Here is a 27,602-nt window from a genome sequence, read left to right as displayed (position 1 = left end):
ATGACTTATAACCACATGTATTTTAAACACAATACTGACTGCACCATTTGAAGTGAACTTTGGACAAACTCAGTGGATATTTAGAGATGGATTAGGTATCTACACAGCTCCTAAAATCTAACACAATGGGTTTTGCTGGACGAGGGTGATTTCTACGTGATAACAGTCTGTATAACCCTTTTGTCTAAGGCTGTCTGTCGCTTTTCTTTACCCACCAAAGATAGGAAAATATCTTCTTTGTTTTGTGAAATGGGACATTATTGTTCAGGCAAATCTGTTTCAACACCAGGTTTGTATAATCTAAAAATGGTTGATCCATTGAAATCATATGTTTTCCAAGTTTTCAATGGATCCGCCATTTTTTTATTTTGTCACTCCTATAGAAGACAGTTCTCGTTGTTTCCTCCCTCTCTGACTAAGGTCCATGAATAAAGAAATGATCTGGTAGGAGATCAGAGGACCCATTTACTAGTTACCTTGAGGGGGGAATTGTAAGATCCTCAGGGACAAAGCTGCCCGATGTGGGCGGAGTCCTGGTTTAGGGGAACCAATCAGCTCATGTCTAGTAATAATCTTTGTCTTTCTATTTTAGTAGATGGACGGGAGATGAGGAAAACCTCAGAGGATTGTCTCACTTTGTCTCCAGACTGTAAAGTAGAAGATGAGGACATCACACAGTATAGTCCAGGAGAAAACCCGACTACCTCAAATGTCCATCCGGCACCACACAGTGTAGATGGACCATCGTATTCCTCTTATCCCGAGGAACCTCAGACTGTGTGGGACGGTGCCGGACCATCGTATTCCTCTTATCCCGAGGAACCTCAGACTGTGCGGGACGGTGCCGGACCATCGTATTCCTCTTATCCTGAGGAACCTCAGACTGTGAGGGACGGTACCGGACCATCGTATTCCTCTTATCCCGAGGAACCTCAGACTGTGCGGGACGGTGCCGGACCATCGTATTCCTCTTATCCCGAGGAACCTCAGACTGTGCGGGACGGTGCCGGACCATCGTATTCCTCTTATCCCGAGGAACCTCAGACTGTGCGGGACGGTGCCGGACCATCGTATTCCTCTTATCCCGAGGAACCTCAGACTGTGCGGGACGGTGCCGGACCATCGTATTCCTCTTATCCCGAGGAACCTCAGACTGTGCGGGACGGTGCCGGACCATCGTATTCCTCTTATCCTGAGGAACCTCAGACTGTGCGGGACGGTGCCGGACCATCGTATTCCTCTTATCCTGAGGAACCTCAGACTGTGCGGGACGGTGCCGGACCATCGTATTCCTCTTATCCTGAGGAACCTCAGACTGTGCGGGACGGTGCCGGACCATCGTATTCCTCTTATCCCGAGGAACCTCAGACTGTGCGGGACGGTGCCGGATCATCGTATTCCTCTTATCCCGAGGAACCTCAGACTGTGCGGGACGGTGCCGGACCAGTCCTTCAAAATATGTTTTCCTGTCCTGTGTGCGGGAAGTGTTTTTCATGGTGTTCAGAACTTGTCAGGCATCTAAGATCTCACACACGGGAGAAGCCGTATTCCTGCCCTGAGTGTGGGAAATGTTACTCGCGCAAATCAGAAATTGCCAGTCATCTAAGGTCACACACGGGGGAGAAGCCGTATTCCTGTACTGAGTGCGGGAAATGTTTTTCACAGAAATCTTATCTTTCTGAACATCAGAAATGTCACACAGAGGAGAGGCCGTATTCCTGCCCTGAATGTGAGAAATGTTATCCAAGGAAGTCAGATCTTCTCATGCATCGAAGATCTCACACAAGCGAGAAGCTGTTTTCCTGCTCTGAGTGCGGGAAGTGTTATCCACGGATATCAAAACTTGTCGCACATCAGAGATCTCACACAGGGGAAAAACCGCACTCCTGTCCTGAGTGCGGGAAATGTTATTCGGCAAAATCATCACTTGTCACACACTTACGATCTCACACAGGGGAGAAGCAGTATTCATGTCCCGAGTGCGGGAAATGTTTTTTAAAGAGATCAGCACTTGTCACACATCAGAGGTCCCACACGGGGGAGAGGCCATATTCCTGCCCTGAGTGCGAGAAATGTTTTTCATGGAAATCCGCACTTGTTGCGCATGAAAGATCTCACACAGGGGAGAAGCCGTATCCCTGTCCTGAGTGCGGGAATTGTTTTAGATGGAAAGCCGCACTTGCCACGCATCAAAGATCTCACACAGGGGAGAGGCTGTTTTCCTGCGCTGAGTGCGGGAAATATTTTGAATGGAAATCCGGACTTATTGCACATCAAAAATCTCACACAGGCGTGAAGCCGTATTCCTGCCCTGAGTGCGGGAAATGTTTTAGATGGAAATGTGCACTTGTAACCCATCAGAGATCTCACACAGGAGAAAAACCGTATTCCTGCCCTGAGTGCGGGAAATGTTTTACAGGGAATTCTGGACTTGTCTCGCATCAGAGATCTCACACAGGGGAGAAGCCGTATTCATGTCCTGTGTGCGGAAAATGTTTTGGACTGAAATTTGACCTTGTTGGACATCAGAGATCTCACACGGGGCAGAAGCCGTTTTCCTGTCCTGAGTGCGGGAAATGTTATCCGCTGAAATCGACTCTTGTAAGGCATCAAAGATCTCACGCTTGCCAGGAGCTGCGTTCCTGACCTAAGTGCGGGAAAGGTTTATTAGGGAAGGCCTATCTTTCAGAACATTAGCAATGTCACACTAGGGGAGGGGGGGATTGATATTTCTGCTCTGAGTTCAGGAACCAATTTCCATGTAAACAGGGCCACCATCGGGGGGTACAGCCCCTTCTAGATGTAGGGGGTCCAGGCATCCCGAGGGGGCCGGGTCCTTGGGACGCCCAGGCCCAAGTTGGCACCTCCCCTTTGCTCCTTTCCTCCCCTATACTGACAACTAGTCCCGACTCCCGCTGATGCCACCCGCTTCGCTGGCTCCTGACTCCCAGCCTCCCCCTGAATGCCGCTGTCAGACTTATTGGTAGCCAGGACTGCCTGACGTCCGAGCAGCCAATCGCATGCAATCACAGGCCCTGACAGAGGAGGGAGATGTAACTTCCTCCTCCCTGCTCCACCGCATGCTAGTTCTCTGGCTTCCACCTTCTGTCCTGCTGCTGAGAACAGAAATAAGACTTTGGTGAGGGGGACCTTTTGGAGATCTTACCTAGTGCAGGAGATCAGGGGGGGCCCCTGAGGAGAGGTGCAAGGGAGAGAGGAGAGGTAGGCACTGCTGAAGTGGGAACATCTGTAAGGGCTGAGCAGGGCTTGGAGGTGTGCTGTGACTCTCTTTGCTGGATTGGGCTGTGTCTTTGGATGGGGATATCTCTGCTGGATTAGGCTGTCTCTTCGCTATATGGGGCTGTGTCTTTGCTGAATTGGGCTGTGTCTTTAGATTGGGCTGTGTCTTTGGATGGGGATGTCTCTGCTGGATTAGGCTGTCTCTTTGCTGAATGAGTCTGTGTCTTTGCTGGATGAAGATGTCTCTTTGGATGGAGATTTGTCTTTGCTGGATTGGGTTGTCTTTTCTGGATGGGGATGTGTCTTTATTGGATTGGGCTGTGTCTTTGGATGGGGATGTCTCTTTACTGGATTTGGCTGTCTCTTTATTAGATAGGGATGTATCTTTGGGTTGGGCTGTCTCTCTGAATTGGGTTGTGTCTTTGCTGGATGTGGATGTCTTTTCTGAATGGGGCTGTCTCTTTGATGGTGATGTATCTTTGCTGGATTGGGCTGTCTCTTTATTGGATGGGGATGTCTCTTTGCTGGATGGTAATGTCTCTTTTATGGATTGGTCTGTGTCTTTGCTGGATGGGGATGTCTTTGCTGAATGGGGCTGTCTCTTTTCTGGATTGGGCTGTGTATTTGGTGGATGGGGATATCTCTTTTCTGAATGAGGTTGTCTCTTTGGATGGGGATGCCTCTTTGGATTGGGATGTCTCTTTGCTGGATGGGGGTGCCTCTTTGCTGGATCGGGCTGTCTCTTTAGATTGGGCTGTGGATGTATTTGGATAGGGCTGTCACTTTGCTGGATGAGGATGTCTCTTTGCTGGATTGGGCAGTCTCTTTGCTGGATTGGGCAGTCTCTTTGCTGGATTGGGCTGTCTCTTTGCTGGATTGGGCTGTCTCTTTGCTGGATTGGGTTGTCTCTCCGCTATATGGGCATGTCTTTTTGCTGGATGGAGATGTCTCTTTGCTGAATGGGGATGTCTCTTTACTGGATTGGGCTGTCTCTTTATTGGATGGGGATGACTCTTTGCTAGATTGGCGCTTTCTCTTTTCTGGATTGGGCTGTATTTTTTCTGGATGTGGCTTTCTCTTTGTTGGATGGGGTTTTCTCTTTATTGGATGGGACTTTCCCTTTACTGGATTGGGCTGTCCCTTTACTGGATTGGGCTGTCCCTTTGCCGGATTGTGCTGTCCCTTTGCTGGATTGGGCTGTCTCTTGCTTGATGGGGGGTGTCTCTTTGCTGGATGGGGATGCTTCTTTTGCTTTGAGATTGAGGGGGAGAGGTAGGCACTGCTGAAGTGGGAAAAGCTGTGTGGGTTGAGCAGGGTTTGGAGGTGTGCCTTGGCTGTCTCTTTGCTGGATGAAGATGTCTCTTTGCTGAATGGGGATGTCTCTTTGGTAGATTGGGCCCTCTCTGTGCAGTTTGTGTCAGTGTAGGGTTCTGCTCAAAAGAGTCTACCTTGTCATGGTGCCCGGCTTCATATTTTTTGGCCAAAATGATAATTCCTTACTTATCAAATCTTGAAAGCACTGATGACATGGCACACACTTTTGTTTTGAGTGTTAAAATAAAGATGGGTGCACTGAAGGGCTCGGTGGGGTAGCAAGTCAGCGGATTCAGTGGGATGGGCAGTTTGCGGATTCGGTGGTATGGCCAGTGAGCGGATTCGGTAGTATGGCCAGTAAGTAGATTCAGTGGTATGGCTAGTTTGCAGATTCGGTGGTATGGCCAGTGAGCGGATTCGGTGGGATGGGCAGTTTGCAGATTTGGTGGGATGGGCAGTTTGCAGATTCGGTGGGATGGGCAGTGAGCGGATTCGGTGGGATGGGCAGTTTGCAGATTCGGTGGGATGGGCAGTTTGCACATTCGATGGGATGGGCAGTTTGCAGATTCGGTGGTATGGCAGTGAGTGGATTCGGTGGGATGGGCAGTTTGCAGATTTGGTAGTATGGCCAGTAAGTAGATTCAGTGGTATGGCCAGTGAGCGGATTCGGTGGGATGGGCAGTTTGCAGATTCGGTGGGATGGGCAGTGAGTGGATTCGGTGGGATGGGCAGTTTGCAGATTCGGCGGGATGGGCAGTTTGCACATTCGATGGGATGGGCAGTTTGCAGATTCGGTGGTATGGCAGTGAGTGGATTCGGTGGGATGGGCAGTTTGCAGATTTGGTAGTATGGCCAGTAAGTAGATTCAGTGGTATGGCCAGTGAGCGGATTCGATGGGATGGGCAGTGAGTGGATTCGGTGGGATGGGCAGTTTGCAGATTCGGTGGGATGGGCAGTTTGCACATTCGATGGGATGGGCAGTTTGCAGATTCGGTGGTATGGCCAGTGAGTGGATTCGGTGGGATGGACAGTTTGCAGATTCGGTGGTATGGCCAGTGAGCGGATTCGGTGGTATGGCCAGTGAGCAGATTCGGTGGGAGGGGCAGTTTGCAGATTCGGTGGGATGGGCAGTTTGCAGATTCGGTGGTATGGCCAGTGAGCGGATTCAGTGGGATGGGCAGTTTGCAGATTCGGTGGGATGGGCAGTTTGCAGATTCGGTGGGATGGGCAGTTTGCAGATTCGGTGGTATGGCCAGTGAGCGGATTCGGTGGGATGGGCAGTTTGCAGATTCAGTGGGATGGGCAGTTTGCAGATTCGGTGGCATGGCCAGTGAGCGGATTCGGTGGGATGGGCAGTTTGCAGATTCGGTGGTATGGCCAGTGAGCGGATTCAGTGGGATGGGCAGTTTGCAGATTCGGTGGGATGGGCAGTTTGCAGATTCGGTGGGATGGGCAGTTTGCAGATTCGGTGGTATGGCCAGTGAGCGGATTCGGTGGGATGGGCAGTTTGCAGATTCGGTGGGATGGGCAGTTTGCAGATTCGGTGGTATGGCCAGTGAGCGGATTCGGTGGGATGGGCAGTTTGCAGATTCGGTGGGATGGGCAGTTTGCAGATTCGGTGGTATGGCCAGTGAGCGGATTCAGTGGGATGGGCAGTTTGCAGATTCGGTGGGATGGGCAGTTTGCAGATTCGGTGGGATGGGCAGTTTGCAGATTCGGTGGTATGGCCAGTGAGCGGATTCGGTGGGATGGGCAGTTTCCAGATTCAGTGGGATGGGCAGTTTGCAGATTCGGTGGTATGGCCAGTGAGCGGATTCGGTGGTATGGGCAGTTTCCAGATTCAGTGGGATGGGCAGTTTGCAGATTCGGTGGTATGGCCAGTGAGCTGTTTCGGTGGGATGGGCAGTTTGCAGATTTGGTGGTATGGCCAGTGAGCGGATTCGGTGGTATGGCCAGTGAGCGGATTCGGTGGTATGGCCAGTCAGCAGATTTGGTGGGGCGTCCAGTGAGTGGATTCAGTGGACGGCCAGTGGGTGGACCCTGGGGAACGTTGGTGGTATTTTGTGTCCACAAACTATCTCATTGCATGTAAATCATATCGGAACTAAACATCAGAGATTCCACACAAGGAAGAAGCCAACCTTCTGCCATAAGTGAAGAATTTCAAAACAATCTTTTAGTTTTTTGTTTTTTTTGCTGTAAATCTGAGATGTCACTCAGGGAAGGAGGAACACCACGACCACCACGACCACCACATGACCGAGCGCTCTTCTGATCTTCACAGTGTGGGGAATCCTTCATATGAATGTCAGAGCTCACCAAAGACATCACATTTCACAAAGCTCTGCCAGTCATACTCTGCTAAGGGAGAGGAGGAGCATTTCATTGCTACCTTCTTGTGGAGTCTCATCTCCCCTCCTCCTGTTGGGGAGTCTGATCTCCCCTCCTCCTGTTGTGGAGTCTCATCTCCCCTCCTCCTGTTGTGGAGTCTCATCTCCCCTCCTCCTGTTGTGGAGTCTCATCTCCCCTCCTCCTGTTGTGGAGCCTCATCTCCCCTCCTCCTGTTGTGGAGCCTCATCTCCCCTCCTCCTGTTGTGGAGTCTGATCTCCCCTACTCTTCAACAGGAGCTTCAAAGAAAGAAACCATGGTGAGAGGTGTGCTAGATACGCTAGTGGATGAACAGCAGGGAAGATCAGACCAAATGCCAAGACTGACTATTTCCGTGCAGCGGTAGCGCTATGTTGCCTTCACAGATGTAGAGTGCCACCTGCTGGCTGGGTTTTGGTGGCCAACAAACCAAATGTGTGTCATGGTTATGCAATAGAGTTTGTCTCCTTACCTGTCTCCATGTGTTCATTGCTAGAGACCAGCCGAGCCTCACCTGACTACTTTTATAATCCATCCTCTGGCATGGCTCCACCCTAGCTCCTATCAGAGAACTCTATATTAACCTGTGCACTGCAGGCCAGCCCTGCTGATCAACCTTTGTGTGTTTGGCTTCCTGTTACCTGCCGTGTGCTCTGCTGTTGTTCCGTTACCGACTTTGGCGTGTCCTTGACTATCCCTGTTTGCCTGTGATCCTGACCTTTTGGCGTGTCCCTGACTATTCCTGTCTGCTTGTGGCCCCGACCTTGGCTTTGTCCCTCACTATCCCTATCCTCCTGTTGCCTACTATGGGTGTGAGCTGGGGGACCCTGGGGGTGCGACCTGGAGCCAGTTGCAGCCAAGTCCATCCTCACCACTAGAGGCTCTGGTGAACACCTACTGGCTCTTTGACTCCGCGCCCCAGGGAATCTTACGCTCTAACCCAGGTGGGATCCATCTTGGTGTTCTGGCGGCCCTGCCTTCCTATCACCTTGACCCCCGTCCGCAGCAGTCAGCCGTAGGGTCCACAACCTTGCGGTGCACTCCTGATCCCTACGGTGTGCATCTGTCACCTCGCCTCAAGGTGACCTGACAGTTTGATCAGCCATGGACCCGGCTGACGTGCCGCTTCCTGCAGTCGATCCTTTGCAGGGCTTAGTTCAGAGACTTGAGACCCAGGAATCTAATCAGACTCAGGTGATGCGATTCCTTCAAGATCTGGCTTCCCGCTTCGAGCAGCTACAGGCTTCCTTGGGGACCCCGAACCTGCAGCCTCAAGTACAGTCTGCGAATGCACCTATCGCACCAGTAGCATCCACGCATTCATTATTACTGCCAGCTCCGTCCCGTTTCTCTGGGGACTCCAAGGCCTGCAGGGGCTTCCTCAGCCAATGCACCATTCATTTTGAGCTCCAGCCTCAAAACTTTCTGTCTGATCGGGCAAAGGTAGCCTATATAATTTCCCTCCTCTCCGGTGAAGCTTTAGCCTGGGCTGCTCCCCTGTGGGAGAAAAATGATCCGGTGGTTTCCAGCCTGTCCAACTTCTTGAAGCTCTTTCGTAACATCTTCGAGGAGCCAGCTCGGGTTTCTTCTGCGGCTAGTGCCCTTTTACGCCTTCGCCAAGAATCTTGTTCAGTGGGCCAATATGCACTTCAGTTCCGTATCCTCACAGCGGAATTGAGTTGGAACAATGAGGCCCTGGTCTCAACCTTTTTACATGGCCTCTCTGACCGAGTGAAGGACGAATTAGCAGGAAGAGCTATCCCCGCCGGTCTGGACGATGTAATTTCCTTATGTAATCAGATTGACATTCGTTTCCAGGAGAGGTCCTTAGAAAAAAAGACGCCAGTACCCCCCAGGTCCTAGTCAGCCTGAGCTTTTTCCCAGTCACCCTGTGGAGCTTCCTCTGTCTGCCGAGGAACCCATGCAGCTGGGCCGGACCAGACTAACCCCCGAAGAACGTGCTAGACGCAGAACTCTGGGCTTGTGTCTTTATTGTGGGGGCAAGGGTCATTTTCGTGACTCCTGCTCGCTTTGAGTATTGGACCCAGAAACATCACCTTCTCGTCTTCTTCTTCCAGTGTTCCTCCATGTAGGCAATTCTCTCCAATCGGTCCAAGCATATCTGGACTCCGGGGCTGCCGGCAATTTTATGGACTGGGGAACTGCTTCTTCTATGAAGCTTTCCCTTTCTCCCCTCGCTACTCCACTGGTAGTCTCGGCAATTGATGGCACTGTGCTCCCAGGGGGCCCTATCCGTTTCCAGACGCTACCTATTAGGATGTCGGTAGGGATACTCCACCAGCAGTGGATCTCCTTCCTCATCCTACCCAAGGCCTCTACCCCCATTGTATTGGGCCTTCCTTGGCTACAGCTCCACTCGCCACATGTGGACTGGGTCTCTGGGCAGATCCTGGCTTGGGGTCCTTCGTGTTTCTCATCCTGTCTTCTCAAGGTGACCCCCAAGGGGAAACTTCCCATTGCTACCACATCCGTATCGTCTGATCTTCCCGCGGCATACAGCGATTTCCGGGATGTGTTCTGTAAGAAGTCTGCTGAGGTGCTTCCTCCCCACAGATCTTTTGACTGTGCTATTGACCTTGTCCCTAGAGCAACCCTGCCCAGGGGTCGTACCTACCCTCTGTCCATTCCAGAGACCCAGGCCATGTCTGAGTATGTCGCCGAGAATCTGGAGACAGGTTTCATCCGGAAATACTCATCTCCTGCAGGAGCAGGGTTCTTTTTCGTTGCCAAAAAGGAGGTACCCTCAGATCCTGCATCGACTATAGAGGTTTAAACGCTGTGACTATCAAAAACCGATACCCCTTACCTCTAATATCTGAGCTATTTGACAGGTTGAAGGGGGCTTCCATTTTTACTAAGTTGGATCTCAGAGGTGCATACAATCTCATTCGAATACGGGAAGGTGACAAATGGAAGACCGCGTTTAACACTAGGGACGGGCATTACGGCATTACGGTTATGCCTTTTGGTTTGTGTAATGCTCCAGCTGTGTTCCAGAACTTTGTCAATGAAATATTCAGGGATCTACTGTACCAGTTTGTTGTCATCTATCTGGATGATATTCTCATCTTTTCCGAAAATCTGCCTGCTCACAGAAACCATGTACGCACCGTACTTCAGCGCCTTAGAGAGAACAATCTCTATGCCAAGATGGAGAAATGTTCCTTTGAACGTTCCGAGGTCCTGTTTTTGGGATGTTTTGTTTCTAGTGCGGGTCTTCGCATGGATCCTGGAAAGGTCTCAGCCATTACCAACTGGCCCCTTCCTGCTAGCCTCAAGGCCACACAGCGCTTTCTTGGCTTCACAAATTATTATAGGCAGTTCATAAGGAATTACTCTTCCATTGCTGCGCCTATCTCTGCGTTTCACGATCTGAAACAGGCCTTTGTCTCTGGACCTCTCTTGAGGAGACCAAATCCTGAGGACCCATTTTTTATTGAAGTAGACGCTTCTTCGATGGGGGTGGGAGCTGTGCTTCTTCAGGACTTTGAGAAGAAACGTCAACCATGTGTGTTCTTCTCCAAAAAAAAATTCTCAGGCAGAGAGAAATTATGCCATTGGTGATCGGGAACTTCTCGCAATTAAATTGGCGTTGGAGGAGTGGCGTCATCTCTTGGAAGGTTCCCCTCACTCCATAACGATCTTTACTGATCATAAGAATCTACAGTACCTACAGAATGCTAAACGTCTGAACCCCAGACAGGCCAGGTGGAGTCTCTTCTTTTCCCGTTTTTAAATTCACGATTACATACAAACCTGGTTCCTGCAACGGTCGAGCTGATGCGCTCTCTAGGTCATTTGACACTTTGGACGAGGAGTCCAACCCTGATCCTGAGCCGATCATTCCTACCTCCATGCATTGTTGCCCATTCTACCACCCTGGAATCAAAAATTCCTCCTGGTAAGACCTTTGTTCCCATGAAGCTAAGAACTAAGATCCTTCGTTGGGGACATGATTCCAAGGTGGCAGGTCATGCTGGGTTCCTCCGATCCTTCCTGCTCATCAGTCGTCACTACTGGTGGCCTAATCTCCGCTCGGATGTTAAATACTACGTTAAGGCTTGTCACGTCTGTGCTCAGTCTAAATCTTCCACTCAAGCCCCTGCTGGTCATCTCATGCCCTTGCCCATTCCTAAGGAGCCCTGGTCTCATATGGCCATGGATTTTATCACTGATCTTCCACTGTCGGAGAATAATACGGCCATTTGGGTAGTAATCGATCGGTTCTCCAAGATGGCTCATTTTGTTCCCTCCTGGTCTCCCTTCTGCCCCTGCCTTGGTTCCCATTTTTGTACGAGAGATTTTCCGCCTTCATGGTGTTCCTTCTCATGTCGTTTCGGACAGGGGTGTGCAGTTTACTTCTCGTTTTTTGGAGAGCCTTTTGCAAATCCCTCGACATTACCTTGGATTTTACCTCTTCTTATCATCCCCAATCCAATGGCCAGACTGAGAGAGTTAATCAGGAGTTGGAGGTCTTTCTCCGTACCTTGGTCTCTGCCCATCATGATGATTGGGCATCACTATTACCGTGGGCTGAGTTCTCCCACAATAATCATGTCAACGTCAGTTCTCAGAAAACACCCTTTGTCACTGTTTATGGAAGACATCCTCAGCTTCCTCTTCCTATGACTTGTTCTTCTGACATTCCAGCTTTGGCTACTGTTCAGGAATCATTCAATTCCATGTGGGCTGACGTTCATGATTCCCTCCAGAAAGTTGCCAACAAATTCAAGAGTTTTTCTGACCGTCGCAGGCGTAAGCCAAATTCTCTTCAGCCAGGAGACAAAGTCTGGCTCTCCACCAGGAACATCAAACTCCGGGTTCCTTCCCTCAAATTTGCCCCAAGATTCATTGGTCCGTACACCATAATTTCTAAACTGAATCCAGTTTGTTTCAAGCTCCAGATTCCCAAAAGCCTCAAAATCTCTAACTCCTTCCATGTTGCCCTTCTGCAGCCTTTAGTCCTCAACAAGTCCTCTCTCTACCGTAGCACCGGTCTCTGAGAATGATCAGGAGTACGAGGTTAGCCAAATTTTGGATTCCCGACTCTGTAGAGGCATTCTCCAGTACCTCGTGCACTGGAAAGGATTTGGTCCTGAGGAGAGGTCGTGGATTTCGGCTTCCGAGGTCTTTGCACCTCGTCTGTTGAGGAAGTTTCATTTGAAGATCCCCTCTAAACCTGGTCCCAGGCGGGGAAGGGGGAGGCCTCGTAAGAGGGGGGGGTACTGTCGTGGTTATGCAATAGAGTTCGTCTGCTTACCTGTCTCCATGTGTTCATTTCTAGAGACCAGCCGAACCTCACCTGACTGCTTTTATAATCCATCCTCTGGCATGGCTCCACCCTAGCTCCTATCAGAGAACTCTATATTAACCTGTGCACTGCTAGCCAATCCTGCTGATCAACCTTTGTGTGTTAGCTTCCTGTTTCCTGCCGTGTGCTCTGCTGTTATTCCGTTACCGACTTTGGCGTGTCCTTGACTATCCCTGTTTGCCTGTGATCCTGACCTTTTGGCGTGTCCCTGACTATTCCTGTCTGCTTGTGGCCCTGATCTTGGCTTGTCCCTCACCATCCCTATCCTCCTGTTGCCTACTGTGGGTGTGAGCTGGGGGACCCTGGGGGTCACGACTTGGAGCCAGTTGCAGCCAAGTCCATCCTCACCACTAGAGGCTCTGGTGAACACCTGCTGGCTCTTAGACTCCGCGCCCCAGGGAATCTTACGCTCTAACCCCGGTGGGATCCGTCTTGGTGTTCTGGCAGCCCTGCCTTCCTATCACCTTGACTCCCGTCCGCAGCAGTCAGCCGTAGGGTCCACAACCTTGCGGTGCACTCCTAAGCCCTACGGCGTGCACCTGTCACCTGGCCTCAAGGTGACCTGACAATGTGGTTCTCAAGTTGCAATTTGAGCTCAAAGGGCATTTTGGCTCACCGTGAACTCCTCAGAAGCCAGAGAGGAGCAGAACGGACTGGTCAGGAAGGGGGTAAATCTTCCAGAGCTGAAGTGGTGAAAAGATACATTTTATATTGAAAATCATTATTTTCTTTGAAAACTGATCAATAAAAGTCTGTCTTCAGAACAGTGCTATTAAATGTTTGTTATTTATTATTACAGGTTCATACTGTATTTAGCACAATCCATTTATATGCTTATACATTCATATCAGTCCCTGCCCCAAGGAGCTCACAATCTAAGGTCCCTAACTCACATTCATATATTTCAGCCAATTTATCCACCATCATGTCTTTGTAGTGTGGGAGTATACCCCGGAGCCACGAGGAGAACATGCAAACTCTTTGCAGGTAGTGCCATGGTTGGGATGCAGACCATCGAACACCGGTGCTGCCACATGGAGGTGCTAACCACTTAGCCACTGTGTTTATTTGGTTGAGCCACGTTGGTTTTTGTTTTAGGAGCTCACAATCCCGCTTTTCCTAAATCTCAGGACGTCTGTAGTAGACTGCCTTGATAAGTCCATTTCATAGACCCACAAGGATATGGGGTTCACCCTGGAAAAACACTGGAAGAAGCTTTCATATAGGCACTAGAAACAAAGGAATCCAACCTCATGATCACTAGGAATATCAGGGGCTCTAGGAGTCTCTCAGAACATAGAACACTTATGCCCTGTACACACAATAGGATTTTCCGAAGGATGTTGGCTGAAACTTGTCTTGCATACACACAGTCACACAAATGTTGTCGGAAATTCCGAACGTCAAGAACGCGGTGACGTACAACACGTACGACGAGCCAAGAAAAATGAAGTTCAATAGCCAGTGCGGCTCTTCTGCTTGATTCCGAGCATGCGCGGCACTTTGTGCGTCGGAATTGTGTACACCCGATCGGAATTTACGAAAACTGATTTTGTTGTGGGAAAATTTTTGAGAACCAGCTCTCAAGTTTTGTGTGACGGAAATTCCGATGGAAAAATGTCTGATGGAGCCCACACACGGTCGGAATTTACGACAACAAGCTCCTATCAAACATTTTCCGTCAGAAAATCCTATCGTGTGTACGGAGCATAAGAGTATATTTGGAATCTTCTTCATTAGGAAACACTGGGGGACACCGAGAATCTTCTCCACTAGGAAACACCGGAAGAAACTAGAAATCTTCTCCACTCGGAGGCACTACGAATCTTCTCCACTAGGGATCTTCTCTGCTAGGAAACACTGGGGGACACTAGGAATCTTCTCCACTAGGAAACACTGGAAGAAACTAGAAATCTTCTCCACTCGGAGGCACTACGAATCTTCTCCACTAGGGATCTTCTCTGCTAGGAAACACTGGGGGACACTAGGAATCTTCTCCACTACGTGACACTGGAGAACACAAGGAATCTTCTCCGCTACGAGACACTGGAGAACACTAGGAATCTTCTCCGCTACCAGACACTGGAGAACACAAGGAATCTTCTCCGCTACGAGACACTGGAGAACACTAGGAATCTTCTCCGCTACGAGACACTGGAGAACACTAGGAATCTTCTCTGCTACGAGACACTGGAGAACACTAGGAATCTTCTCCACTACGAGACACTGGAGAACACTACGAATCTTCTCCACTAGGAAACACGAGAGAATACTGGGAATATTCTCCACTAGGAAACACTGGGGGACACTAGGAATCATCTCCATGAGGAAACACTAGAGAACACTGGGAATCTTCACTAGGAAACACTGGAGGACACTAGACATCTTCCCCAATAGGAAACACTTGGGGACACTAGGAATCTTCTCCACCAGGAAACACTGGGGGGCATTAGGGATCCTCTGCACTAGGGAACACTGGTGGACACTAGGAATCTTCTCCACTAGGAAACACTGGGGTACACTAAGAATCTTCACCAGGAAACACTGGAGATCTTCTCTGCTAGGAAACACTAGAGGACACTAGGTATTTTCTCCACTAGGAAGCACTTGGGGACACTAGGGATCTTCTCCACTAGGAAACACTTGGGGACACTAGGGATCTTCTCCACTAGGAAGCACTGGGGGACACTAGGGATCTTCTCCACCAGGAAACACTGGAGGATGCTGGGGATCTTCTCCACTAGGAAACACTGGAGAACACCAGGAATCTTCTCCTCTAGAGAACACTAGGAATTCTTTCCACTAGGAAACACTGGGGTACACTAAGAATCTTCACCAGGAAACACTGGGGATCTTCTCTGCTAGGAAACACTGAGGGACACTAGGATTTTTCTCCACTAGGAAACACAAGAGGCTACTGGGAATCTTCTCCACTAGGAAACACTGGGGGACACTAGGAATCATCTCCACTAGGAAACACTGGAGGACACTGGGAATCTTCACTAGGAAACACTGGAGGACAGTAGACATCTTCCCCAATAGGAAACACTTGGGGACACTAGGAATCTTCTCCACCAGGAAAAACTGGGGGCATTGGGGATCCCCTCCACTAAGAAACACTGGAGGACACTAGGAATCTTCTCCTCTAGGAAACACTGGGGTACACTAAGAATCTTCACCAGGAAACACTGGGGATCTTCTCTGCTAGGAAACACTAGAGGACACTAGGAATTTTCTCCACTAGGAAACACTTGGGGACACTAGGGATCTTCTCCACTAGGAAACACTTGGGGACACTAGGGATCTTCTCCACTAGGAAACACTTGGGGACACTGGGAATCATATCCACTAGGAAACACTGGGGGACACTAGGAATCATCTCCACTAGGAAACACCAGAGGATACTGGGAATCTTCACTAGGAAACACTGGAGGACACTAGACATCTTCCCCAATAGGAAACACTTGGGGACACTAGGAATCTTCTCCACCAGGAAAAACTGGGGGGCATTAGGGATCCTCTGCACTAGGGAACACTGGTGGACACTAGGAATCTTCTCCACTAGGAAACACTGGGGTACACTAAGAATCTTCACCAGGAAACACTGGGGGACACTAGGAATCTTCACCAGGAAACACTTGGGGACACTGGGAATCTTCACCAGGAAACACTGGGGTACACTATGAATCTTCACCAGGAAACACTGGGGTACACTAAGAATCTTCACCAGGAAACACTGGGGATCTTCTCTGCTAGGAAACACTAGAGGACACTAGGAATTTTCTCCACTAGGAAGCACTGGGGGACACTAGGGATCTTCTCCACCAGGAAACACTGGAGGATACTGGGAATCTTCTCCACTAGAGAACACTAGGAATTCTCTCCACTAGGAAACACTGAGGGACACTAGGGATATTCTCCACTAGGAAACACGAGAGGATACTGGGAAACTTCTCCACTAGAAACATTGGAGGAGTTTAGAAATCTTCCCACTAGGAAACACTGGGGGGGGGGGGGCATTAGGGATCCTCTCCACTAGGGAACACTGGGGGACACTAGGAATCTTCTCCACTAGGAAACACTGGGGTACACTAAGAATCTTCACCAGGAAACACTGGGGATCTTCTCTGCTAGGAAACACTAGAGGACACTAGGTATTTTCTCAACTAGGAAACACTTGGGGACACTAGGGATCTTCTCCACTAGGAAACACCGGAGGATACTGGGAATCTTCACTAGGAAGCACTGGAGGACACTAGACATCTTCCCCAATAGGAAACACTTGGGGACACTAGGAATCTTCTCCACCAGGAAAAACTGGGGGGCATTAGGGATCCTCTGCACTAGGGAACACTGGTGGACACTAGGAATCTTCTCCTCTAGGAAACACTGGGGTACACTAAGAATCTTCACCAGGAAACACTGGGGGACACTAGGAATCTTCTCCTCTAGGAAACACTGGGGTACACTAAGAATCTTCACCAGGAAACACTGGGGGACACTAGGAATCTTCACCAGGAAACACTGGGGTACACTAGGAATCTTCACCAGGAAACACTGGGGTACACTAAGAATCTTCACCAGGAAACACTGGGGTACACTAGGAATCTTCACCAGGAAACACTGGGGTACACTAGGAATCTTCACCAGGAAACACTGGGGTACACTAGGAATCTTCACCAGGAAACACTGGGGTACACTAAGAATCTTCACCAGGAAAGTTGCAAATTTTTTTCCCAGCCAATGGGAGCTGCTGTAACCCGCCCCTTCCAGAGCCTACCAGTGACTGAGAAGATAAGAGGGAGATTGCAGATATGTAGGAGGAGCGGAGCGGACTTGTGGAGAGAAGGAGCCAAGCTGGGCAGGAAAAGCAGAGAAGCAGAACCTGATCTGGGAGAAGGTAAGCTGGAGTATAGGCAAAGGCAAGAGATATTCACGGCATGGGCACCTCCCTATCGCCCTCTTCTCCATATCTCTCTCTTTACCTCTCTCTCTCTCCCACTCTCTCTTCTCCACCTCTCTGTCTCTCTCTTCACTAGCTCTCTCTCTCTTCTCCCTCTCTTTCTCTCTCTCCCCCCTCTTCTCCATCCATCTCTTCCCCTTCACCTCTTTCTTCTCCATCTCTCTCTTCTCCTCTCAACCTTCCTCCATCTCTTCCCCCCTCTTTCTTTTCCTTCTCTCTCTCTTCCCCCTTTCTCTTCTCTCTTTTCTTCTCTGTCTCTCTCCTCCCCTCTCTCTCTCCCCCTCTCTCTCTCTCTGTCTCTCTCCCCCTCTCTCTCTGTTTCTCTCCCCTCTCTCTATCTCTATCTCCTCTCTCTCTCCCTCTCTCTATCTCTGTCTCTCTCCTCTCTCACCCCTCTCTCTATCTCCTCTCTCTTCCCCCTCTCTCTATCTCTGTCTCTCTCCTCTCTCACCCCTCTCTCTATCTCCTCCCCCCTCTCTCTCTCTATCTCTCTCTCTCTCTATCCCCTCCCCCCCTCTCTCTCTATCTCTGTCTCTCTCTCCTCTCTCACCCCTCTCTCTATCTCCTCTCTCTTCCCCCTCTCTCTATCTCCTCCCCCCTCTCTCTCTCTATCTCTGTCTCTCTCTCTATCCCCTCCCCCCCTCTCTCTATCTTTGTCTCTCTCCCCCTCTCTCTCTATCTCTCACCCCTCTCTCTATCTCATCCCCCCTCGTTCTCCCCCCTCTCTCTATCTCTGTCTCTCTACCTCCTCTCTCTCTCCCCCTCTCTCTATCTCTGTCTCTCTCCCCCTCTCTCTCTGTCTCTCTCCCCTCTCTCTATCTCTCTCCCCCTCTCTCTCTATCTCTCTCCTCTCTCACCCCCTCTCTATCTCCTCTCTCTCCCCCCCTCTCTCTATCTCTGTCTCTCGCCTCTCTCACCCCGCTCTCTATCTCCCCCCTCTCTCTCTCTCTATCTCTGTCTCTCTCCCCCTCTCTCCCTCTCTATCTCTCACCCCTCTCTCTATCTCCTCCCCCCTCTCTATCTCTTACCCCTCTCTCTATCTCCTCCCCCCTCTCTATCTCTCACCCCTCTCTCTATCTCCTCCCCCCCTCTCTATCTCTGTCTCTACCCCCTCTCTCTCTCTCCCCCTCTCTCTATCTCTGTCTCTCTCCTCTCTCGCCCCTCTCTATCTCCTCTCCCTCTCTCTCTCCCCCTCTCTCTATCTCTGTCTCTTTACCCCCGCTCTCTCTCCCCCTCTCTCTATCTCTGTCTCTCTCCTCTCTCACCCCTCTCTATCTCCTCTCCCCTCTCTCTCTCCCCCTCTCTCTATCTCTGTCTCTCTCCTCTCTCTCCCCCTCTCTCTATCTCTGTCTCTCTCCTCTCTCACCCCTCTCTCTATCTCCTCCCCCTCTCTCTCCCCCTCTCTCTCCCCCTCTCTCGCCCCCTCTCTCGCCCCCTCTCTCTCCCCCTTCTCTCTATCTCTGTCTCCCCCTCTCTCTTTCTCTGTCTCTCTCCTCTCTCACTTCTCTCCCCCCTCTCTCTATCTCTGTCTCTCCCCCCCCTCTCTATCTCTGTCTCTCTCCTCTCACCCCTCTCTATCTCCTCCCCCCTTTCTCCCCCTCTCTATCTCTGTCTCTCTCTCCCCCCCCTCTCTCTCTGTCTCTCCCCCCTCTCCCTGTCTCTCTCCTCTCTCACCCCTCTCTCTATCTCCTCTCCCCCACTCTCTATCTCTCTCTATCTCTGTCTCTCTCCCCCTCTCTCTCTCTGTCTCTCTCCCCACTCTCTATCTCCCCCCTCTCTCTATCTCTCTGATGAGAATGTACTTATGGGCACTGATATGCATTACTAATGGGTACTAGTAGGCTGCACGGAAGGGCACTGATAGGCGGAAATGATGAGGAGGCACTGATTGGCAGCACTGCTGGGCACTGTTGGGACTGCACTGATAACCAGGACACCAATGATCAGTGCCCTGATTATCAGTGTAGATGTCGGCTGTCACGTTGGCTGTTTACCGGCTCTCCTCTCCTCATGCTGTCAGAGTGAGGAAAGGCATGCCGATAACCGGCAAGTGTGTTTACATTCTGATCAGCTGTGATTGGTCCTTTACCCTGATCTGTGATCAGCTGTGTCCGAAGGATACAGCAATTACAGAGTGCACCAGGGGCACACCGCAGCGGGCGCACTGGGGGTGCAGTTCTGGGAGGAAGTCAGTAGATCCCCCCCCAGAACTGGACAACCCCGCTGTAGCCGCCTTTCGGCTATAGCACAGCCGGCAAGTGCTTAATGCGCCAAAGTTATCACCGGCTCGCTCAAAGTCACCAAGAATGACGAGAGAAAAAGACCAAGTGCTCCATCGAAACCTCCATTCTAATTCGTTGTTGGAGGTTCCAGAAGGCATAATGTAGTCCGCTGGCTCAGGATCACAAAGTTGTTTTCCTTTTCCCATCACCGGCTGAAAGTGTAAAGGGGAGGAGTCCAGATTATGGACAATGATTATCTTCTTCCTTCATGGAAAATATTACCCCCCACCCCCCCCCCCCCCCATCCACATCTTGTTATTATACCTCCAATATAATCCTTACCTGCCTAGGCAGAAATCTGTATAAACCACATGACTATCCAAATCAGAACGGAGGAGGACCGGAGTCACATGACTGAGAAGATACTAAACCTCACCCTGGAGATCATCTACCTGCTGACCGGAGAGGTGAGGAGGATTCTGGGAGGTCACATGACATCACTCTTATCTCTATTAATAAGACACAGACCTGACCGGAGAGGTGAGGAGGATTCTGGGAGGTCACATGACATCACTCTTATCTCTAGTAATAAAACACAGACCTGACCGGAGAGGTGAGGAGGATTCTGGGAGGTCACATGACATCACTCTTATCTCTATTAATAAAACACAGACCTGACCGGAGAGGTGAGGAGGATTCTGGGAGGTCACATGACATCACTCTGGTCTAGTGTGGTCAGTAGTCCATGTTCTTCTTGTAGATGATGTCAGATGATTGATGTCGGTTTATCTTTCTCCTGATCTGTAGGATTATGTTGTAGTGAAGAAGTCTAGTGGGGAGCCAATCTCAGGAGGATGGAGCAGGACCCCAGAGCCCCACCATGGTGCCTCCCCCTCCTCCTCCCATACCTGAGAGGAGCAAAGAGCAGAAGATCCTGGAACTGACCACCATGATGGTCCATCTGCTGACAGGAGAGGTGAGGAGGATTCTGGGAATTCTGGGACATTATCCAGTAACACACAAGGGATGTGTCTGGATGGTGACTGTATCATTGTGTGTGTCAGGTTCCTATAAGGTGTCAGGATGTCACTGTCTATTTCTCCATGGAGGAGTGGGAGTATTTAGAAGGACACAAGGATCTCTACAAGGACGTCATGATGGACAATCAGCCGCCCCTCACATCACCGGGTAAGAGGAGACTTTATTGTAAAGGAGAGAGCAGTTCCAAAACATCTGGGGTTCCAAGGTTCGCCATCACTGGCCTAGACACCCGGGGTATGTACCTTGGGTCTTCTGCCCCATACCCGGGTCTAGTAAGACCTCTGACAGAACAATCCCCCCCGGGGTTACTTGCTCTGTTATTTGCTGGCTGTGCCGGGTGGAGGGATATGTCTGTATAGTCTCAGACCCAAGTCACTGAGTGCAGTCTCAGGAGATGGGAGGAGCGGTGTGGGATCTCTGCAACTTGTCACTGATAAAAAAAATTCAGCTTCCACTGAATACCAATATATGAGTTTTGGCCACTTCACTATATACTCTATGTTGTACATTACATAGTCCTGACTCTCACTCTCTGACCTCTGGTGGGGCTCAGCCCCGCTGTTATTCATGACTAAATCATGGACTAAATAAGGAAGTGCAGGACTTCTTGTGTTGGGAAGATGGCAATGAGTGATAGAGGGGGAGGGGACTCTTTGCAACAACATTTCAAATTTAGCTCAAGTGCCTCCCATTAATCTTGATGGTTTCCTAAGATTTTTCTACACCTTGAGTGAGCTCCACCTGTGGTCAACTCAATTGATTGGACGTGATCTGGAAAGGCACACATAAAAGTCCTCACAGCTGACAATGCATACTGTATCAGAGCAAAAGCCATGAGGTCAAAGGAAGTGCCTGCAGAGCTTAGAGCCAGGTTAGTATTGCAAGGCACGAATCTGGGGAAGTCTAAAATAAGTTCTGCTGCACCGAAGGTTTTCAAGAGCACAGTGGCCTCCATAATTCTCGAATGGAAGAAGTCTGGTACAACCAGGACTCTTCCTAGAGCTGTTCACCTGGCCAAACTGAGCAGTAGAGAGAGGTGACCAAGGACCCTTACCAAGAGAGGTGACCAAGGACCCTTACCAAGAGAGGTGACCAAGAACCCTTACCAAGAGAGGTGACCAAGAACCCTTACCAAGAGAGGTGACCAAGAACCCTTACCAAGAGAGGTGACCAAGAACCCTTACCAAGAGAGGTGACCAAGAACCCTTAATAAGAGAGGTGACCAAGAACCCTTACTAAGAGAGGTGACCAAGAACCCTTACTAAGAGAGGTGACCAAGAACCCTTACCAAGAGAGGTGACCAAGAACCCTTACCAAGAGAGGTGACCGAGAACCCTTACCAAGAGAGGTAACCGAGAACCCTTACCAAGAGAGGTAACCGAGAACCCTTACCAAGAGAGGTGACCGAGAACCCTTACTAATAGAGGTGACCAAGAACCCTTACTAAGAGAGGTGACCAAGAACCCTTACTAAGAGAGGTGTCCAAGAACCCTTACTAAGAGAGGTGGCCAAGAACCCTTACCAAGAGAGGTGACCAAGAACCCTTACTAAGAGGTGACCAAGAACCCTTACTAAGAGAGGTGACCAAGAACCCTTACTAAGAGAGGTGACCAAGAACCCTTACTAAGAGAGGTGACCAAGAACCCTTACCAAGAGAGGTGACCAAGAACCCTTACCAAGAGAGGTAACCGAGAACCCTTACCAAGAGAGGTAACCGAGAACCCTTACCAAGAGAGGTAACCAAGAACCCTTACTAAGAGAGGTGACTAAGAACCCTTACCAAGAGAGGTGACCAAGAACCCTTACCAAGAGAGGTAACCAAGAACCCTTACTAAGAGAGGTGACCAAGAACCCTTACCAAGAGAGGTGACCAAGAACCCTTACCAAGAGAGGTGACCAAGAACCCTTACTAAGAGAGGTGACCAAGAACCCTTACTAAGAGAGTTGACCAAGAACCCTTACCAAGAGAGGTGTCCAAGAACCCTTACCAAGAGAGGTGACCAAGAACCCTTACGACCAAGAACCCTTACTAAGAGAGGTGACCAAGAACCCTTACTAAGAGAGGTGACCAAGAACCCTTACTAAGAGAGGTAACCAAGAACCCTTACTAAGAGAGGTGACCAAGAACCCTTACGACCAAGAACCCTTACTAAGAGAGGTGACCAAGAACCCTTACTAAGAGAGGTGACCAAGAACCCTTACTAAGAGAGGTGACCAAGAACCCTTACTAAGAGAGGTGACCAAGAACCCTTACTAAGAGAGGTGACCAAGAACCTGATGGTCACTTTGTCTGATCCTGGATGGAGATGGGACAAAGTTCCAGAAGGACAACCATCACTGCAGCCCTCCAGCAATCTGGGGGCTTTATGGAAGAGTGGCTGGACGGAAGCCTCTCTCTACTGCCCCGGGGGGGGACATGTATCAATAATTTTAAAAAAATAAAGTTTTTTTTCGGGGAGCAGTGATTTTAATGATGCTTAACTACTTGCCGCCCGCCATATAGCAACCGCAAAGTGGTTCTGTTATCCTGATTGGACAACATATGACGGGATCAGGATAACAAGATTCCGATAAGCCCCCCACAACCACAGCCCAGGGTTATTGGGAAGAGGCCCTTGTCCCCATCAACATGAGGACAAGGTGCTTTTGGGCGGGGGGGGGTAGGCGCAGAGCCCCCCTCCCCCAAAGCACCCACAGCCCCATGTTGAGACCATGTTACGGTTCAGGATGGGGGGATGCACGCTCATCTCCCCCTATCCTGACCTTCCAGGCTGCTTGCTCGGATAAGGGTCTGGTATAAATTTTGGGGGGACCCCATGCCATTTGTTTTTTCAACATTTTGGCATGACGTTCCCCTTAAGATCCAACCTGAGGGGCACCTGGTAGGAACTGGGGGGGGGGGGGGGACCTACGCTGTTTTTTTTTTTTTTCGTTTTTTTTTATCTGTATTTCAGAGAACCAGCAATGCATTACAGCCGCAAGCAAGTTTAAATTACATTTTTTCCTTTAGAAATGTCATTATTGCTGTGGCATGGTCTATACATCACACAGGCAGACTAAGGGGACCACCAGGCATGAGATTTAAAGGAATTTTTCATTTTTATTGTTTCACTTTAAGCATCATTAAAATCACTGTTCCTGAAAAAATGATCATTTAAAAAAAAAAAAAAATCTTATTGAACTATGTCCCCTGGGGCAGAACCCAGGGCCCCCATACCCCTTTTATGGCCAATTACTTGAATATAACCCTTCAAAATGGGCACTTTTGATTTTTGCCTTCAATGGCGTTCGCTTTTCAGGTTAGAACACTTCCCATGTTCGGAAGTTCTGCTGCGAAACGAACAGGGGGGGTGCTCAGCCCATCCCTGGTGGTCAGTGTAGTGGTCCCTTCAGGGACCTAATGGGAGAAGGACCCCCTTATATCAGAGGTTGGTGTAGTGGTCCCTTACATTGGTGACCAATGGGAGAAAGACCCCCTTATATCAGTGGTCAGTGTAGTGGTCCCTTACATTAGTGACAAATGGGAGAAAGACCCCCTTATATCAGTGGTCAATGGGAGAAGGACCCCCGTAAAGATTATTGATGTCAGTTGTTACTTAGAGACAGAAATTGTTAATTGCTCAGGGAACCCTTTGGAGGAACCCTGGCTGAGAAAGGCTGGACTAGGCAGTAATATATTTCTCTCCCCCTTGGTGGGAGTGGAGATGACCCCCATCTATAAGGATATACAGTACATACACACACAGCACAAGGCCGTGTTCACACTACCAGACATTTCTATACATCACACAGATGTGCCACTTTATAGGCAGACTAAGGGGACCACCCAGGCACGACATTTAAAGGAATTTTTCATTTATATTGTTTCACTTTGTAGCACTAACCCCCCCCGAAGGAGCTGCTGGTTAGATTTGGGCTTACCGTTACCTTCTGTTCTCCTCACTTCACGTCTAGGGGTGTCCCATGGTAAATGGCCCAGTAACTTGAAAGACCGACAACAGATCCACTTGAGTGGATTTTATTTGCAAAACGTAGACAATGAACAGTCTCTTAAATTGGGATCAGAGGGATGGAAAGGAAGTTCAGGTACTCTTAGTGTCAAAGTCAAAATGTTGAAGAACTTGCTCACTATGACTGCATCCAGAGAATAGCCATTCACAACTGGATGATCACTCAGGTTGGACAGTCCCTCTCTCACAAGGCCTAGCAGCCAACAAGGTGCTTCCTCAGGAACAAGTCTCTGCCACAGACGTTGTTGTAGAACGTACAAGATAATGTCTCTGCCACAGATGTTGTTGTAGAACACGTAGGAACCTAAGCTTGAAGAACACTTGTAGGATACCTGGATCTTTCAGCCAGCTTGGTGACATCCACAAGACCGGATTCTCTCGGGTACTTCGGCCCTTCCAGGCTCTTACTAAGAAAACCAACCCGTATGTGGTGTTCTTCTGAAGAGTCCTTCCCTGGAATGCTTAAAGTCACTGGGTCTCTCCCAAACCAGAGACGGCACCCAACCACCTCAGAATCCTTCTTTAGTTTCCTTGCCTCGGGCTAGCCAACCCCGAGACATCAAAATCGAGTGGATCCGCACCCCAGGCCATAGCCTTCCTGGGGGCTGGTCAGGAGGACCAGGACCATGAAGTCAGTACATCATTCTATACCGGAACCCCGAACCACGTGACGTCCGCATCTTAAATACCCTTTCCCAGAAATCACAGCGAGAGCGCCACTCCCACTGGGCAAGCTTCCGAGAGAGAGTAACTTAAGCACCCAACCAGACCATAGTTCCATGCCTGCCAGAAGAGACAGAGTCCCCTGTGGCCAGGCTGAACATCTCATAGTCCAGTCAGACTGATGCTGAAGTCTAAATTTAGACAATTGCACCCAAACCAAACTGCCGTTTAGGCAAAACTTTAACTTTGAAAAAACCCATAGTGCGTTCTCTTCAGGAGCCGCCGCTACAACTTTAAGCATCATTAAAATCACTATTACATTGGTGACCAATGGGATAAGGACCCCCTTATATCAATGGTCAGTGTAGTAGTCCCTTACATTGGTAAACAATGGGAGAATTATCCCCTAATTATCAATCTATAAGGATATACAGTACATACACACACCATAAGGCCGTGTTCACACTATGAGGTGTTTCTCGGGGCTGCATTTCCTCTGATCTCCACAAGATGGTGATCTCACTTCTACCCAGACAGGAAGTCTCTATGGAAGACAGGAAGTGATGTCAGGTTATAAATAGGAAGTTCCGGGTGAGAGCTGAGTCGGGAGAAAATAGAGAGGAGACGTTGCTGGAATCGGCAGTAGAGGAGGTAATAAGATCTTATTTTCTATTTACACCCAGTAACCCCCCGTCATGTCCGTCCTCTTCCTCCATAGTCACTGTGACGTCTTTTATCTCCAGCAGATGATGATACACACATATATAGTGTGGAAACCTAGATTAACCCCTTCAGGGGCAGAACATTCCCCCACTTACGGGGCTGGAAAATTAATTTCATTTTAGAGAGGTACAGAGGATAGGGGATTCCTATAGATATAAAGAGTAAGAGGCTACTGGACCCCAAAACCATGGCATATATGTTAAAAGGAACGTTCCTCTGTGTGTAATCCCATTGGGGATGGTTCCTCCCTGATAGAACCCTCATATTAACCCCCCCCCCCCCCCCCAAACCCCCATCCTAATATTATACAACCAGTACAGTCCAGATCATTCTCTGTCATAAATTATTGGTCTACAGGAAACCTTTATAGATCACATGACCAATGAGGATGGAGGAGGACCAGAGTCACATGACTGAGAAGATACTAAACCTCACCCTGGAGATCATCTACCTGCTGACTGGAGAGGTGAGGAGGATTCTGGGAGGTCACATGACATCACTCTTATCTCTATTAATAATACACGGACCTGACCGGAGAGGTGAGGATGATTCTGGGAGGTCACATGACATCACTCTTATCTCTATTAATAAAACACAGACCTGACCGGAGAGGTGAGGAGGATTCTGGGAGGTCACATGACATCACTCTTATCTCTATTAATAAAACACAGACCTGACCGGAGAGGTGAGGAGGATTCTGGGAGGTCACATGACATCACTCTTATCTCTATTAATAAAACACAGACCTGACCGGAGAGGTGAGGAGGATTCTGGGAGGTCACATGACATCACTCTTATCTCTATTAATAAAACACAGATCTGACCGGAGAGGTGAGGAGGATTCTGGGAGGTCACATGACATCACTCTTATCTCTATTATATAAAACACAGACCTGACCGGAGAGGTGAGGAGGATTCTGGGAGGTCACATGACATCACTCTTATCTCTATTATATAAAACACAGACCTGACCGGAGAGGTGAGGAGGATTCTGGGAGGTCACATGACATCACTCTTATCTCTATTAATAAAACACAGACCTGACTGGAGAGGTGAGGAGGATTCTGGGATTCTAACATGATATTCCTATTGGTTCCTCATTACAGAGATTTCCTCTTGTGAAGTCCGGTGATCATATGACCATCACAGTGCCTCCATGTGACTCCCTAAAACCTGAGAGACACAACATGGAGAAGATTCTAGAAGTCACCAAGAAGATGATGGAGCTGCTGACAGGAGAGGTGAGGAGGATTCTGGGAATTCTGGGACATTATCCAGTAACAGACAAGGGATGTGTCTGGATGGTGACTGTATCATTGTGTGTGTCAGGTTCCTATAAGGTGTCAGGATGTCACTGTCTATTTCTCCATGGAGGAGTGGGAGTATTTAGAAGGACACAAGGATCTCTACAAGGACGTCATGATGGACAATCAGCCGCCCCTCACATCACCGGGTAAGAGGAGACTTTATTGTAAAGGAGAGAGCAGTACGGAGGCTCCACCTAGATCCCCCATCATCTGATAAACACATAGAAACAATGTATTCAGTCAGTGTGTGTGTTTCCTACAGATGGATCCAGTAATGGGAACCCACCAGAGAGATGTCCCCGTCCTCTGTATTCCCGGGATTCCACACAGGAAGATCACACCATCCCCCACCATCATCAGGTAGATGAGGAACAATCACTGATAGTATCATTAGGATCTGTACATTATCTGCATTGTTA

The 27,602-nt window shown here is 49.4% G+C and overlaps 4 protein-coding genes across 4 annotated transcripts in view; all 4 read left to right on the top strand.

Annotated features, from left to right (window-relative positions):
• Nucleotides 1-13,031, top strand: part of LOC143956109 (uncharacterized) — a 34,786-nt gene extending 21,755 nt beyond the window's left edge. Inside the window, exon 2 of the mRNA XM_077466244.1 lies at nucleotides 1,524-13,031. Within this exon, the coding sequence (XP_077322370.1) occupies nucleotides 1,524-2,646 (1,123 nt within the window). The 3' untranslated portion in view covers nucleotides 2,647-13,031. The remainder of the gene's footprint in view (nucleotides 1-1,523) is intronic.
• The window catches only part of LOC143955957 (uncharacterized), a 151,943-nt gene that overhangs the window by 84,109 nt on the left and 40,232 nt on the right, over nucleotides 1-27,602 (top strand). The window lies entirely within an intron of this gene.
• The window catches only part of LOC143955934 (uncharacterized), a 55,948-nt gene that overhangs the window by 26,712 nt on the left and 1,634 nt on the right, over nucleotides 1-27,602 (top strand). The gene's annotated exons all lie outside the window — the stretch shown is intronic.
• On the top strand, nucleotides 19,753-27,541 carry LOC143956026 (gastrula zinc finger protein XlCGF66.1-like). The gene is made up of 3 exons (XM_077466159.1): nucleotides 19,753-19,906; nucleotides 26,983-27,117; nucleotides 27,206-27,541. The coding sequence occupies exons 1-3, from the start codon at nucleotides 19,811-19,813 to the stop codon at nucleotides 27,395-27,397; spliced, it is 423 nt and encodes a 140-aa protein (XP_077322285.1). The 5' UTR covers nucleotides 19,753-19,810; the 3' UTR covers nucleotides 27,398-27,541.

The sequence above is a fragment of the Lithobates pipiens genome, unplaced genomic scaffold (assembly GCF_037356315.1).
Source record: "Lithobates pipiens isolate NorthernLeopardFrog02 unplaced genomic scaffold, aLitPip1_a1.2 Scaffold_35, whole genome shotgun sequence".
NCBI lineage: Eukaryota > Metazoa > Chordata > Amphibia > Anura > Ranidae > Lithobates > Lithobates pipiens.
This window is presented reverse-complemented; position numbering and strand designations above follow the sequence as displayed.

Bases quoted from the DNA above. Each gene is read 5' to 3' on its own strand.
- LOC143956026 (XM_077466159.1), top strand. From the start codon at position 19,811: ATGACTATCCAAATCAGAACGGAGGAGGACCGGAGTCACATGACTGAG. The intron at 19,907-26,982 runs GTGAGGAGGATT...TCCTCATTACAG, and splicing joins TCTACCTGCTGACCGGAGAG to AGATTTCCTCTTGTGAAGTC. The intron at 27,118-27,205 runs GTGAGGAGGATT...TGTGTGTGTCAG, and splicing joins TGGAGCTGCTGACAGGAGAG to GTTCCTATAAGGTGTCAGGA.